The 14,832-nt window shown below is 37.8% G+C and overlaps 3 protein-coding genes across 3 annotated transcripts in view; 2 read left to right on the plus strand and 1 right to left on the minus strand.

The window, feature by feature from the left end:
• Positions 1-332: 332 nt before the first annotated feature.
• Positions 333-3,179, plus strand: LOC103511925 (uncharacterized protein PFB0460c-like). The gene is made up of 5 exons (XM_026825541.1): positions 333-338; positions 1,267-1,513; positions 1,573-1,928; positions 2,044-2,077; positions 2,851-3,179. The coding sequence occupies exons 1-5, from the start codon at positions 333-335 to the stop codon at positions 2,961-2,963; spliced, it is 756 nt and encodes a 251-aa protein (XP_026681342.1). The 3' UTR covers positions 2,964-3,179.
• A 4,377-nt stretch (positions 3,180-7,556) lies between these two features.
• Positions 7,557-9,826, plus strand: LOC103511926. Its single transcript, XM_017445194.2, has 4 exons — positions 7,557-7,797; positions 8,102-8,561; positions 8,736-8,777; positions 9,382-9,826. Exons 1-4 carry the CDS (start codon positions 7,700-7,702, stop codon positions 9,688-9,690), a joined length of 909 nt encoding a protein of 302 aa, XP_017300683.2. The 5' UTR covers positions 7,557-7,699; the 3' UTR covers positions 9,691-9,826.
• A 934-nt stretch (positions 9,827-10,760) lies between these two features.
• The window catches only part of LOC113468552 (FERM, ARHGEF and pleckstrin domain-containing protein 2-like), a 16,274-nt gene continuing 12,202 nt past the window's right edge, over positions 10,761-14,832 (minus strand). Inside the window, exon 5 of the mRNA XM_026825546.1 lies at positions 10,761-11,041. Coding sequence (XP_026681347.1) covers positions 10,776-11,041 — 266 coding nt within the window. The 3' untranslated portion in view covers positions 10,761-10,775. The remainder of the gene's footprint in view (positions 11,042-14,832) is intronic.

Consider the following 14,832-nt stretch of genomic DNA (forward strand, 5'->3'; position numbering starts at 1 on the left):
ATTCTTCTAACATCTAACCTATCACTAACCTCACACCCCTTGAAGTAATGCTAAATCTGTTCCAAGTTACATAAAAAAAACTTCACACCCACCCTTCTCTCTCTCCCCCAGGTGCACGGAGCCAGCGGCAAGCTGTCTCCCACCTCCATGCTGGACGGGTCGTGTCGTACCGGTTACGAGAGTGACGATTCCAACTCCTCCTCCACCACCTCCATCAGCGTGATAGACCCTGCCCACAAGACTGACTTCGCCAAAACCGACTCAAACCGTACAACTGTCGCGTATCAGGCTGTGATAAATCCTATACCCATCCTAGCTCATTAAGAAAACATATGAAGGTAAGTGAAGCCTATGGACTGGCCTTTAATATTATTCCAATAATAATAAAAACGGTAAGAATAATGTTAATACATAGGATGTCTAATATAAACCTAACAAATACTGGCCTTTAACCTTTAATTCTGTAATTCATATACCTAAAGCCTAAAAAAAAAATTTGGGTCAATCAGAACTGAACATTTTTTTAAAAGAGTTGTACTGATGATGACTGAGGTCCCATCTTCCCGAAAGAACTTTATCTGGTTTACTTGTTTAGGATAAAATTCGCCCCGCGCGGGAATCGAATCCGGGACATAACGCTTTCGAGGCACTCGAGACAGGCTCTACATTCAAAATTAACATTTCTTATGAACGCCTGGTAACTATCAAAGTATGCAATGTGGTGTACATTTTTAATGAAACGTTCGTCACCCAAACTAGACCCATGGTGGATTTCACCAATATTTTTTTAGCTTCTAGAAGGCCTGTTAAGCTAACAGCCCGTTAAGTTCCACTTGATTTATACACGCTTAGCAGGCTCTACATTCAAAATTAACATTTCTTATGAACGCCTGGTAACTATTAAAGTATGCAATGTGGTGTACACTTTTAATGAAACGTTCGTCACCCAAAGTACCCAAACTAGGCCTATGATGGTGGATTTCACCAATATTTTTTTAGCTTCTAGAAGGCCTGTTAAGCTAACAGCCCGTTAAGTTCCACTTGATTTATACACGCTTAACAGGGCTGTTAACCTATCAGGCTGTTAGGAGCTAAAAAAAAGATTGGTGAAACCCACCACTAGTAGGTACAAAAAAAAAAATGCAAAGGGGTTTCTATTCTTCTAACATCTAACCTATCACTAACCTCACACCCCTTGAAGTAATGCTAAAGCTGTTCCAAGTTACATAAAAAAAAACCTCACACCCACCCTTCTCTCTCCCCCAGGTGCACGGAGCCAGCGGCAAGCTGTCTCCCACCTCCATGCTGGACGGGTCGTGTCGCACCGGCTACGAGAGTGACGATTCCAACTCCTCCTCCACCACCTCCATCAGCGTGATAGACCCTGCCCACAAGACTGACTTCGCCAAAACCGACTACCCGATCAGCAAAACCGACTACCCGATCAGCAAAACCGACTATTCGATCAGCAAAACAGACTACCCGATCAGCAAAACCGACTACTCAATCAGCAGCCTCAAAAGCGACTACGCCCTGAAGGAGTTCAGTCAGAAAGAATACTCGAAAGACTAGACTACTCGATCAGCAAAACCGACTACTCAATCAGCAGCCTCAAAAGCGACTACGCCCTGAAGGAGTTCAGTCAGAAAGAATACTCGAAAGACTACGCTCTGAGCCAGAAAGAATTCCAGGGAAAAGAGTACTCGAAGGACTATCAAAAAGAGTTCAGTCAGAAAGAATACTCGAAAGACTACAAGGAGTTCAGTCAGAAAGACTACCTCGGGAAGACGGACTATTCCATTAGTAGTCAGCATGACAAGGAGTACTCGAAAGACTATTCCGTCAGCAGTCAGAAGGAGTTTAGTCATATTAAGGCGGACTTTGGACTTCAGCAAAGTCCGATCATGACAAGTCCGCCGCATCACAAGGTGCAAGGAGTACTCGAAAGACTATTCCATCAGCAGTCAGAAGGAGTTTAGTCATATTAAGGCGGACTTTGGACTTCAGCAAAGTCCGATCATGACAAGTCCGCCGCATCACAAGGTGTCCACGCATGCGCAGCTCAATAATAATTTAGGTGAGTCCAGTTAGCATCTTGTTTGGCGACCAGGAGGGCGTAGGTTCAATCCCCACACTAAGAAAAAAACTGTTGCTGACTTTTAAAACTGTTTTTTAAAGAAGAAGAAGAAGAAGAAGAAGAAGAAGAAGAAGAAGAAGAAGAAGAAGAAGAAGAAAACTGTTGCTCACCCAGCCCCATTTAGGCTGGGTGGGGTTAATATGAGCAGACGGTCCCATTTTTACTTTCCTTATCCTATAGGAAGGAAAGTAATGTAATCGGGTCAAATTTTCGATGGTCAGTTTTTAGTGCCAAATACGTTTTGAGGTCCCTAGAGCCTAAATCCAAAGTTTCCAATCATCCTAAGCTGATTGGGAGGCTTACGAAAGACACCGACCCCCAAAATACGTTTTGAGGTCCCTAGAGCCTAAATCCAAAGTTTCCAATCATCCTAAGCTGATTGGGAGGCTTACGAAAGACACCGACCCCGTCTGAACATGGGTAAAGGTGAAGAAAAGGCCCATTCCCCCCATTATTTTTAGCTTTTTTTTTACATTTCATCTAACTCAATTCCCATTTCTTCTCCCCCCCCCAGGTTCCGTTCCCCACCAGCACGTCGACTGGTACGAGCACCCCCACCCACCGCACCACCACTACCACCCCTCCCACCACCACCATCTGATGAGCCAGTTCTGAACATGGGTAAAGGTGAAGAAAAGGCCCATTCCCCCCCATTATTTTTAGCTTTTTTTACATTTCATCTAACTCAATTCCCATTTCTTCTCCCCCCCCAGGTTCCATTCCCCACCAGCACGTCGACTGGTACGAGCACCCCCACCCACCGCACCACCACTACCACCCCTCCCACCACCACCATCTGATGAGCCACCAAACGGCCGCCTACTGAGACATCGCCCCTACTTCTCAATCCCCCTCGCTGTATAATGGTTACGGCCCGCCAAGCGACTACGGAATCTCGTGGCGGCCTGCTTTGTGATAAACTAGGCCATCCCCTGGCCTTGGCGGTCCGTCAAAATTGTCACTGGTTACTGGACAGAAATCCCCATGTTTTGTAAATTGGATAGGGATTTCAAAAGGAAATTCGTCAAAGAAGCATCTCAAAGAAAAATTAAACCAAATTAATGATATACCTAAGGTCAGCCACTCATCACATAGACCTGACAGGTACACCTCATCAGGTTTGCCTGTCAATATCACTAGCACATAGCTAGTATTCATTTATGTTATTTGATACATGATAATATCTATAATCACTTGTTATACAATACATATATGTATTTGTAAGTATAGTAAAAGAGTGTGACTTGTGACCAGCTTAGTCAACTTGGAGGGTACCGCGTCTTGGAGGGTACCGAGAATTGCCTGTCAGGTCTACCTGATAGTGAGTGGCTGGCCTAAGTGTAAGTGTGTAGGTGCTTTTTTTAGGCTGTCAGCTTGGAAGAAAATGTCCAATTATGGTAGGTAGGTAATAGATTTTTTTCTCCGTCTTTTTTCAACTATCAAATGTTTTTTCAATGATGCAGGCACTGGTCGCCAGGTCGTTCTCTATTGTCAAAGTAGCTATTCTATGATCGGACGAGGCTGAGAGTACTTATAATGCTTGATAGGTATAATTTTTTTCCCTTCATTTGTCATAGTTAGCTTTAATCTAGCCCACTATTACAATTACGTATTTATGATTCGTCTCAAACAAGGGTTTCTAGAAACCAGGTCAAAAAATCATCGATGAATTGTTTAATCAATTGACAATCATACAATGTAATTGGTTAACTTCACTACTGACTTTGTAATCGCCAGTGTAGGCTGAAGATGGCTTTTCTAGTAAGATGTTTATTTAGTTTTTAAAAAGGGCACGACTGGGTGTGTCATCAGCCCTTCAATAATTCTGTAGCATGACCGCAGCGAAATCTAACTGACCATAAAACTGATAACGTAATTTGTACTAAAAAATTTAGTTTCACAAATTGAGAAGTAGGGGGTGTTTTTTTTTCTTCTTATTTTCGTATGAAAATTTTGTATTTCAATATTTGTAGAAAATACAACTATGTAAAATGTAAAAACTGTGTATAAATTACTGAATAAATTTTGTACAAATATAAATATAGAAAATACTATAATGAAAATGATTACAAGAAATCGACTGATACGCGTGATTTTGTTATTTTTCCACTTTCTTTACCCGAGGAAATGAAGAAACCTGGAAAATCAGGCAATTTGAATCGTGGTTAACATGGATGCTTGTGGCACATTCCACTGTTAAACACTATGCTAATTGGTATGACTTGGACTTGAACCATCAACCACCAGACAGGAAGTCCATCGGGCTAACTCAAAAACAATACACTAATGAAGTTGATAAACTTTGCAATATGTATAGAAAAAAAGGGACTAAATGACAGCCTAAAATTAAATAACTTAATCAAGTGGATTGCGTAAATGTGACAGTACTTTCGAAACATACATCGTTAAACAGCCAATGAAATCCACCCCGGGCGGGAATCGAACTCGCGGCCTAGCACTTACAAGGCAGACACGCTACCCTCCAAGCTAACTAGACTGGTATGAATTTTTAATTTTAAATAAAGCAACAAGTTGATCCAAGCCCTGCTCTGATATGGCCATTGTGAATGAAAAATAGTCAGCCCTGTCAGCCTAGTTGGTTGATGGTGCATCTGCCTTGTAAGCGCTAGGCCGCGGGTTCGATTCCCGCCCGAGGCAGAATTTATCCCGAACGGATAATGTTTGTTCTCGGAACGGCTGGCTTTCTCCTATCCTATCTTTTTTCTCCCTTCGGTTTCGGAACGATAAGGCCTAAGCAGTTACAGTTCCCTCTATCAAACCTCTTAAAAAAGCGTACCTACTGCCCTGCTCTGATATGGCCATCATGAAAGTAATCCGTGTTCTTTTGCCTGAACTAATTTGGTTCTACTATGTAAATAAGAGGAATACATATCCTTCAGCTGGATATCTAAAGTGAAAACTATTTGTGATGGTATCAGCTGTTTCTGTCCCAGTTTACAGATACACAGGGCATGAACATTAGAGATGTTCAAAATTCCTGAAAAGTTTTATTGAAATCAGGCATTTACAAAAGAACTTGTGTTCTACTGGTAATAGGTGTTCTTTTGCCTGCACTAATTTGGTCCTACTATGTAAATAAGGGAGATACATATCCTTCAGCTGGATATCTAAAGTGAAAATTATTTGTGCTTTTGTTATGGTATCAGCCAGTGGTGTAGCGTGGTCTACATTCAAGTGTAGGGCTCATGCACAGGTCTACCAAGTCCCATCACAGTACATGCCATTAATATATTTTATGGGCAATAATGTTTTTTCAATGATGTAGGCACTGGTCGCCAGGTCGTTCTCTATTGTCAAAGTAGCTATTCTATGATCGGACGAGGCTGAGAGTACTTATAATGCTTGATAGGTCTTATGGAAGTTACAAGTTCATCTAGTAATCTGTGTTCTTTCGCCTGAACTAATTTGGTTCTACTATGTAAATAAGGGAGATACATATCCTTCAGCTGGATATCTAAAGTGAAAACTATTTGTGCTTTTGTTATGGTATCAGCTGTTTCTGTCCCAGTCTACAAATACACAGGGCATGAACATTAGAGATGTTCAAAATTCCTGAAAAGTTTTATTGAAATCAGGCATTTACAAAAGAACTTGTGTTCTACTTTGTATAGGTACATATGGTTTTTGGGACTGTGATAAATTGCAGCAGATTTCAAGATATCATCAGGTATGTAGGATTTTTGGGACATTTTTGTTTTAGACACACCAAGGTTTTTTTTTTTTGAAGAAATGATGTATTAACAAATATCTTCATATTTCAATTTGCTATCTATAATACTTCAACATTCTTGAATATTGATCATCAATGGGTCAAGTTATTCCACCACTAAGCTGTAAGAATAAATACATGTAGGTATTAGAAAAAAATCCTTTTTCACTTTTTGTCAAATGAATTTTCCTACTAGTTTCAAGAGCCCCTATTTTTTTGGTAACCCTGGTTTTATTTAAACACTGTGTTTTTTGTACTTTCTTTTCTGAATAAAATAAGTGACATATTTTGATCAGATCTCAATAAATGGTTGATTTCTATGGTTTTTGGGACTGTGATAAATTGCAGCAGAATCTAAGTTATTCATTATGAAGGATTTTGGGGACATTTTTGTTTTAGACACACCAAGGGGTTTTTTTTTTTAAGAAATGATGTATCAACAAATATCTTCATATTTCAATTTGCTATCTATAATACTTCAACATTCTTGAATATTGATCATCAACGGGTCAAGTTATTCTACCACTAAGCTGTAAGAATAAATAAATGTAGGTAGGTATTAGAAAAAAAATCCTTTTTCACTTTTTGTCAAATGATTTTTCCTACTAGTTTCAAGAGCCCCTATTTTTTTTTTTGATAACCCTGATTTTATTTAAACACTGTGTTTTTTGTACTTTCTTTTCTGAATAAAATAAGTGACATATTTTGATCAGATCTCAATAAATGGTTGATTTTTTTTGTAAGGAATTATTTATTTTTTAGGCACATATTTAAATCACCTGTGTAAGCTAAATGAGGCATAGTCTGAGCTCCCTTATCAAAGGAAGTTTGTAGGTAATCTCTATTTTTGTGGAAAAAAAAAGGTGGGGGAGATAAAACACCCTCAGATTTATTTTTTTTCTATGGGACATAAAATAGCATAAGTTCTTGGATTTAAAAAAAAATAGGTGGAAATCTGGAAATACCCTTATTGGGATTTTTCTTTGTGATACCCAAGGCTAGGTTATGTTCAGATAGGCTCTTTTGTTCCGTAAGCACCGATATTACGCATTGCCGGCGTTTTTAACACATCGTGTGAATGCGCTTTGTAGCCGTCGTCATCAAAGGCGCCAAATTTTGAAAATGTAAACAACATTTTTTTAATCGTTATTTTGAAATTTTGTGGCAATTTGTGGAATTTTTTTCGATATTTTTGGGATTTGACCGAATTTTTATTTTTTACTACTAAAAGCCTACATTTTTTATGAAATCAACAAGTTTTCTTAGATATAAGAAAATATAAGTCCATTTTAAGGGTACCAATGTTTGATTCAGTGAAATTTTACAATAGTTGAACATTTTTTTTATTTGAAAGTTAAAACAAACTGCTATGAAAAATGAGTGTGTACAAATCCTTGTCAGAATTCTCAATAGATGATGATCTTTATTTTTTATGAAATCAACAAGTTTTCTTAGATATAAGAAAATAAAAGTCCATTTTAAGGGTACCAATGTTTGATTCAGTGAAATTTTACAATAGTTGAACATTTTTTTTTATTTGAAAGTTAAAACAAACTGCTATGAAAAATGAGTGTGTACAAATCCTTGTCAGAATTCTCAATAGATGATGATCTTTATTTTGTGGAATTTTTTTTTCGAGTTTTTGGGATTTGAGTTTGACTGAATTTTTAAATTTTACTACTAAAAGCCTACATTTTTTTTTATGAAATTAACAAGTTTTCTTAAGAAAATAAGTCCATTTTAAGGGTACCAGTGTTTGATTCAGTGAAATTTTACAATAGTTGAACATTTTTTTTTTTTTATCTGAAAGTTAAAACAAACTGCTATGAAAAATGAGTGTGCAGTACTGCTTGTCAGAATTCTCAATAGATGATGATATTTTTGAAATATTCGAGTCTGTGAGTTCCGTTGTGGTAGACGTGCCTTGGAAATTATGCATATCAAGTCCTATTGAAGAAAAATTACTCAAGGAATCCTGCTTTCAAAGCTATGAGACCAAAATCAAATCAGAACTGTCCAAGAGAAACATCATCGGGAACTGTACAACTTGTCAGGTGAAATGTAGAGTTAGTGACAATGGATTCTCACTGAAAATTATTGTTGATAAAGTACCAGTGCTGCACTGTTTATTCCTAGGATTAGATCAACTCGAAAACAATGAAAACCAACAAAATACAATCAACACAAGATCAAGAAAAAAGTACAAATCTTTCACTCTACTTCTACCCTTGGAAATTATGCATATCAAGTCCTATTGAAGAAAAATTACTCAAGGAATCCTGCTTTCAAAGCTATGAGACCAAAATCAAATCAGAACTGTCCAAGAGAAACATCATCGGGAACTGTACAACTTGTCAGGTGAAATGTAGAGTTAGTGACAATGGATTCTCACTGAAAATTATTGTTGATAAAGTACCAGTGCTGCACTGTTTATTCCTAGGATTAGATCAACTCGAAAACAATGAAAACCAACAAAATACAATCAACACAAGATCAAGAAAAAAGTACAAATCTTTCACACTACTTCTAATACATGGGAAGAAAATGTATGAGAAAACAATGTTACCATTTGTAGAAAATCTACTGTCTTGTCATGTAACAAGCCTGCTCCTTTCCATTCGTGATTACCAATGGATTCTAACCATCACCTCACATTTTATTAATAGTTCATCTGTATTTGACAATCTACTGCATCTACTTCTAATACATGGGAAGAAAATGTATGAGAAAACAATGTTACCATTTGTAGAAAACCTACTGTCTTGTCATGTAACAAGCTTGCTCCTTTCCATTCGTGATTACCAATGGATTTTAACAATCACTTCCCATTTTATTAATAGTTCATCTGTATTTGACAATCTACTGCATTTTATTTACAAACATCCATCAAATGTATCGAAGAAACACAAACTTAGGAGTCTGAAATGAGGGAGGGAAGTTGTTTAATTTGGACGAATAGGACTGAAAACAGAAATGAGTGGCTTCACAGACAAGACCTAACCTTTAGATATTGATGATGAGGACTGAAAAGTCCCTTTGACCCCAACTAGTCAAGTCACGATGGGCATCAAATCATAAATTTTGGTAGGACTTTGTTGTTAAAACTAATTCTATTAAAGAGTCTGAAATGAGGGAGGGAAGTTGTTTAGTTTGGACGAATAGGACTGAAAAGTCCCTTTGACCCCAAATATGAGCAGTCCCTTTGACCCCAACTATGAGCAGTCCCTTTGACCCCAACTAGTCAAGTCACGATGGGCATCAAATCATAAATTTTGGTAGGACTTTGTTGTTAAAACTAATTCTATTAAATAAATGATTTTTTAATCATTAATTATTTGTAGTAAAGCAGAGAGCTTCTTCACAACTTTTGTGGATATCACAGCATTACTAAGTGCTTCATTTTCAGTCAAACCCCCTTTTGCGTTTTTTACTTTCTATTACTACAGTATAGCGGAGCTATACTAGTAATGAAAGTATTGCAATCGGTCCAAATTTTCAAAATCGGGAACACAAACTTATAATGTGTGTTGAGTTTGAAAAAGTGTTGGCACTCTGGAATGATATTTTCAACAAGTTCAAAATTAGTGAAGGTACAATCTCCTCGGGGATGAGTGAGAAATTAAAAGCATCCACGTTGGAACATTTTCAGAATATTTTTACTATTGACCTGTCAAAACTTACACTCTCAGAAATACACGTAGAAGACATCATGAAAGTCCAAGTCAATGTGACAAGTGCTGTAATTTGTATAGAAAACAAAGAAATTGCACCCGCCTTACTTTACTTCTTATTTGTCATGTCCTACAATCAACAGAGTTGGTGAAATCACAAAGAGAATGTTGCATCAATGTGATTGACATACATTTCCAAGAGGCACTGTTGTACTCAGTGTCCTTTATAGCAAACTAAAATCATCACAGAGAGGAGGTTTGTACCTACAGACATGAAGAAAAAAAAAACAAGAACTTGTACTGTCCCCAACTTCTCCAATTACTTTTACCAGGATAAAATCTATTATCTCAAGACATTGCCGGGATTCAATCATTTGATATAGTAGGTACCTACTCACCTACATATTTGTGTTTGCTTTAATGGCATTTGACCAAGTTGTGGATTTTTTTTTCTTCAGTTCAGTTCAAGTAATTATGTCCATGTTGCCTAGAGTGCTAGTAAACAAATATCATTTAGAGATACATTTTGTAATATCCTTGTCTTGTGACCAAATTGAAACAAGAACCTCCAAGTTAGCCTTGGAAATTATGCATATCAAGTCCTATTGAAGAAAAATTACTCAAGGAATCCTGCTTTCAAAGCTATGAGACCAAAATCAAATCAGCTTTCATTCTTTACAAAAGTTACGGCAGAAGAACACCCAAATAAGGATGATTCAATAGGATAAGACATCACTTTTCTTATTCAAGCTATATTTTTCTCCCCTAAATCCAACCTACCTGGAAGGTCTTATAGAAGAACAAACAAAAATTGGTGAACACCAGGAACAGTTTCTGCCAGCCATTACTGTTCTTGAACTTCCGCAACAGGTATCCGCTCAACAAGAACAACATCAACAACAACCACCACTAGATTTTTAAATTACCATCTTCAGCTTACCTGGAAGGTCTTATAGAAGAACAAACAGAAATTGGTGAACACCAGGAACAGTTTCTGCCAGCCGTTGCTGTTCTTGAACTTCCGCAACAGGTACCCGCTCAGCTGGTTCTGAGAACATGTTCAAACTATATTTTTTCCCCCTAAATCCAACCTACCTGGAAGGTCTTATAGAAGAACAAACAAAAATTGGTGAACACCAGGAACAGTTTCTGCCAGCCATTACTATTCTTGAACTTCCGCAACAGGTATCCACTCAACAACAACCACCACCACCACTAGATTTTTAAATTACTATCTTCAGCTTACCTGGAAGGTCTTATAGAAGAACAAACAGAAATTGGTGAACACCAGGAACAGTTTCTGCCAGCCATTACTATTCTTGAACTTCCGCAACAGGTACCCGCTCAGCTGGTTCTGAGAACAGGTCAGACTGTCCTCTAGCGACACGCTGGTGTTCCGGTGCCAACACACGTGTAGCGTGGTATTGGAACGCTGAGGTGACAGGGTGTGGACTCGGCTCGTGTCCAGCTCGCTGGACTTGTCCATCATGTCGTCCATAGAGTCTGAATATCTTTCTTCTTCTTCCTTTTTATTTTTCTCCTCCTCTTCCTTATTTGTCTTCTTCTTCCCCACTTTTTTATACGGTTTCGGGACAATAAGACCTCCATAGTTGGAGTTCCCTCTATCAAACTTCTTTAGAAATACCCAAGACCCTAATATGGAATGCAACCTAATTTCCAATAATACTTTCTATACACCCTCCTATCACTAGAGAGAGTTAGAGGGAAGGGAAAAACATTGAGCCTTGTGGAATTCCCTTTGACCTTTACACAATCAAACGCCTTATTGAAGTCTCAGAAGATGTTTTAATAACAACAATAAAGACTTTATTGGAATTTAGACATGTGAAATTCCCCCTCCCCCCAAAGTTTTTCATTTTTACATTTTATTTTACTTTCAATTACTAAAGTAATGAGTAATGAGAAAGTATTGTGATCGGTCCAAATTTTCTAAATCGGGAAATGGGTGGAAATATCCGTTTTAGGGTTCCCTGATTCCAAAAAAAGCGTTTTTTTCCCCCTTGGCAAAACAATCCTTAGGGACTCCTTACCCTAATAGAGTACTCCTACCCCTCAAACTCCTTACCTTATTATAATAATCCAGCAATTTCTCCAGAATCTGATGATAGTGGAGCAACCTTTGCAACGGCTTCAGTACAAAGCTGGTCAGCGGCAGGTAGCATACTTTGGCCGTTTCGAAACCCGTGTACATGGTCTCAAACCTGGGATTACTATGGAAAGCTTCGTCCAGATTGTGAAGAATGTGTAGGTGCCGTTCCATATACGCTTTGAAATACTGGAAATAAATGTAATTAATGATACAATTAATCCAGGAAACGAAGCCCGAAAATCAAGGTTTGGCGACATAAACGACGTAGTCTGGGGGGGTTTTGCCCGAAAAGTCGGGAATTGTGTCCTGAATAAGGGGTCAAAAGTCCCAAAGGACATCTTTGCGGCCAGCGGAACTAGGAGGGCGTAAGTGTAAATTTTTGTGACTTTTTTTTTTTTTGCAAAATATCTGTAGGCAATGTAATTAAAATGAGGGTGTTCCCACCACACATGACACGATTTTTTTTCCGAACTACAAATGAGGGCCTTATGGCACTCACTACCACCTTTGAAGTTTCACTTATACTCACAGGCAGTGTGTTCAGGTGTTTCAAAATGGCGTCGCCAATACATTGCTGGGCTTTGTTCTCCCACGTGAGGGTGTTCCCACCACACATGACACGATTTTTTTCCGAACGACAATTGGCAATTGGGATTGGGAGCGGGTCTTACGACATTCTCTACCACCCTTGAAGTTTCACTTATACTCACAGGCAGTGTGTTCAGGTGTTTCAAAATGGCGTCGCCAATACATTGCTGGGCTTTGTTCTCCCACGTGCTCAGGCGAACCTCTATGTCACGGAGAAAGGCACAATTGGCATCATGGATTGGATCTATGAGGTTGAATAGTTCGTCCAATGAGTCTACTAGGACTTCACTATTATCGGCTTTATTTACTTCATCACGCAACCACTGTAGAATAGAATAGAATAAAATAGAGTAGAATAAAATACAATAGCATAGAATAGAATAGAATAAAATACAATAGAATAGAATAGAACAGAATTGAATAAAATCGAATATTAAGCAGAATAGAATAAAACTTGATTATTCTGTAAGAATAAGACTGAAAAGTCCCCTTGGAGTCCAAAATGAAGAGTTCATAGTTCATTATGTGACACAAAAGTGTTATGACAGTTCGAATAGACTATAGCTTTGTTTATACTGCCCGAATGAGACTGAAAAGTTCCTTCACTTCCGCAGTTATTTAAATATGTATTTCGTTGGACCTTCGTTTTTTTTTTTTTTTTTTTTTTTTAAAAAAAAAAAAATTTGGGAATGAAAAAAAGGGTTTTTTTTTTTTTTTTTTTTTTTTTTTTTTTTTTTTTTTTTTTTTTTTTTTAATAGAAACAAATTAGGAGTGGAAATATGTATAATTAATACCGATATTCAAAAAAATTAAAATAACAATAGTAAAAAAATCATTTTTATTGTTGAAAAAAGTTTCGAAAAAACTTACCAGGTTAATGACTTCCAAATCCTTGCGGAAGGTTCGCTCGGTCATATGTAGCTCCTTGATGATGAAATAGGATCTATCGGCCGTGTAGCGACGCTTGCTACGATTATTATTTATGTGATACAAAAGTGTTATGACAGTTCGAATAGAATATAGCTTTGTTTATACTGCCAGAATGAGACTGAAAAGTTCCTTCACTTCCGCAGTTATTTAAATATGTATTTCATTGGACCTTCGTTTTTTTTTTTTTTTTTTTTTTTTTTTTAAAAAAAAAAATTAGGAATGGAAATATGTATAATTAATACCGATATTCAAAAAATTAAAATAACAATAATAAAAAAAAATAATTTTTATTGTTGAAAAAAGTTTCGAAAAAACTTACCAGGTTAATGACTTCCAAATCTTTGCGGAAGGTTCGCTCGGTCATATGTAGCTCCTTGATGATGAAATAGGATCTATCGGCCGTGTAGCGACGCTTGCTACGATTATTATTAGTGCCGCTTCGACTGAATGTGTCGCTACCTGATAAAAGAAACACATATGTTAGGTCGCTCCTTGATGAAATCTATGTAGCGACGCTTGGTACGATTATTATTAGTGCCGCTCCGACTGAATGTGTCGCTACCTGATAAAAGAAACACCTATGTTAGGTTGCTACTTGATGAAATCTATGTAGCGACGCTTGCTACGATTATTATTAGTGCCGCTTCGACTGAATGTGTCGCTACCTGATAAAAGAAACACCTATGTTAGGTCGCTTCTTGATGAAATCTATGTAGCGACGCTTGCTACGATTATTATTAGTGCCGCTTCGACTGAATGTGTCGCTACCTGATAAACACATATGTTAGGTCGCTACTTGATGAAATCTATGTAGCGACGCTTGCTACGATTATTATTAGTGCCGCTTTGACTGAATGTGTCGCTACCTGATAAAAGAAACACATATGTTAGGTCGCTCCTTGATGAAATCTATGTAGCGACGCTTGCTACGATTGTTATTAGTGCCGCTTCGACTGAATGTGTCGCTACCTGATAAAAGAAACACCTATGTTAGGTCGCTCCTTGATGAAATCTATGTAGCGACGCTTGCTACGATTAGTGCAATAGTCCTAAACTAAAATGGACGCGGTACACAAGAAGAGACCGCCTTAGCATAATAGGTAGCTACTTGATGAAATCTATCGGCGATTGCCCAGACGGTCACCCTTTGGATGAAATCTATGTAGCGACGCTTGCTACGATTAGTGCAATAGTCCTAAACTAATAGGACGCGGTACACAAGAAGAGACCGCCTTAGCATAATAGGTAGCTACTTGATGAAATCTATCGGCGATTGCCCAGACGGTCACCCTTTCGGATAACCAGGCGAAACGTTGCTTAACTTCAGTGATCCATGCAGAACTAGTGCAATTAACGGGCTATCACCGTTGGCTCCTCAGGTAAAAAGTGAAGTGTTATTACAGGGTGTCTACCAAAATGGAAACATAAAATTCCCTGACTTTTCTCGGTTTTCCAGTCCATTTTTTCCAAATTTCCAGTCTACTTTTTCAAGATTTTCCACTCTGTTCCCACTGCGTAACAACAGATTTTTTTTTCAAGTAATGTTCCCAAGCCTGTTCAACATTAGTTCTCCAATCTTTTTTCATACCACTAGGGTAAGGGCTTAAGTCCTCCATTTGCACATGAAATAACTGCGCGGCATTTTTTTTTTTTTTTTTTTTTTTTA

Source organism: Diaphorina citri, unplaced genomic scaffold (assembly GCF_000475195.1).
Source record: "Diaphorina citri unplaced genomic scaffold, Diaci psyllid genome assembly version 1.1 scaffold769, whole genome shotgun sequence".
Taxonomy (NCBI): Eukaryota; Metazoa; Arthropoda; class Insecta; order Hemiptera; family Psyllidae; genus Diaphorina; species Diaphorina citri.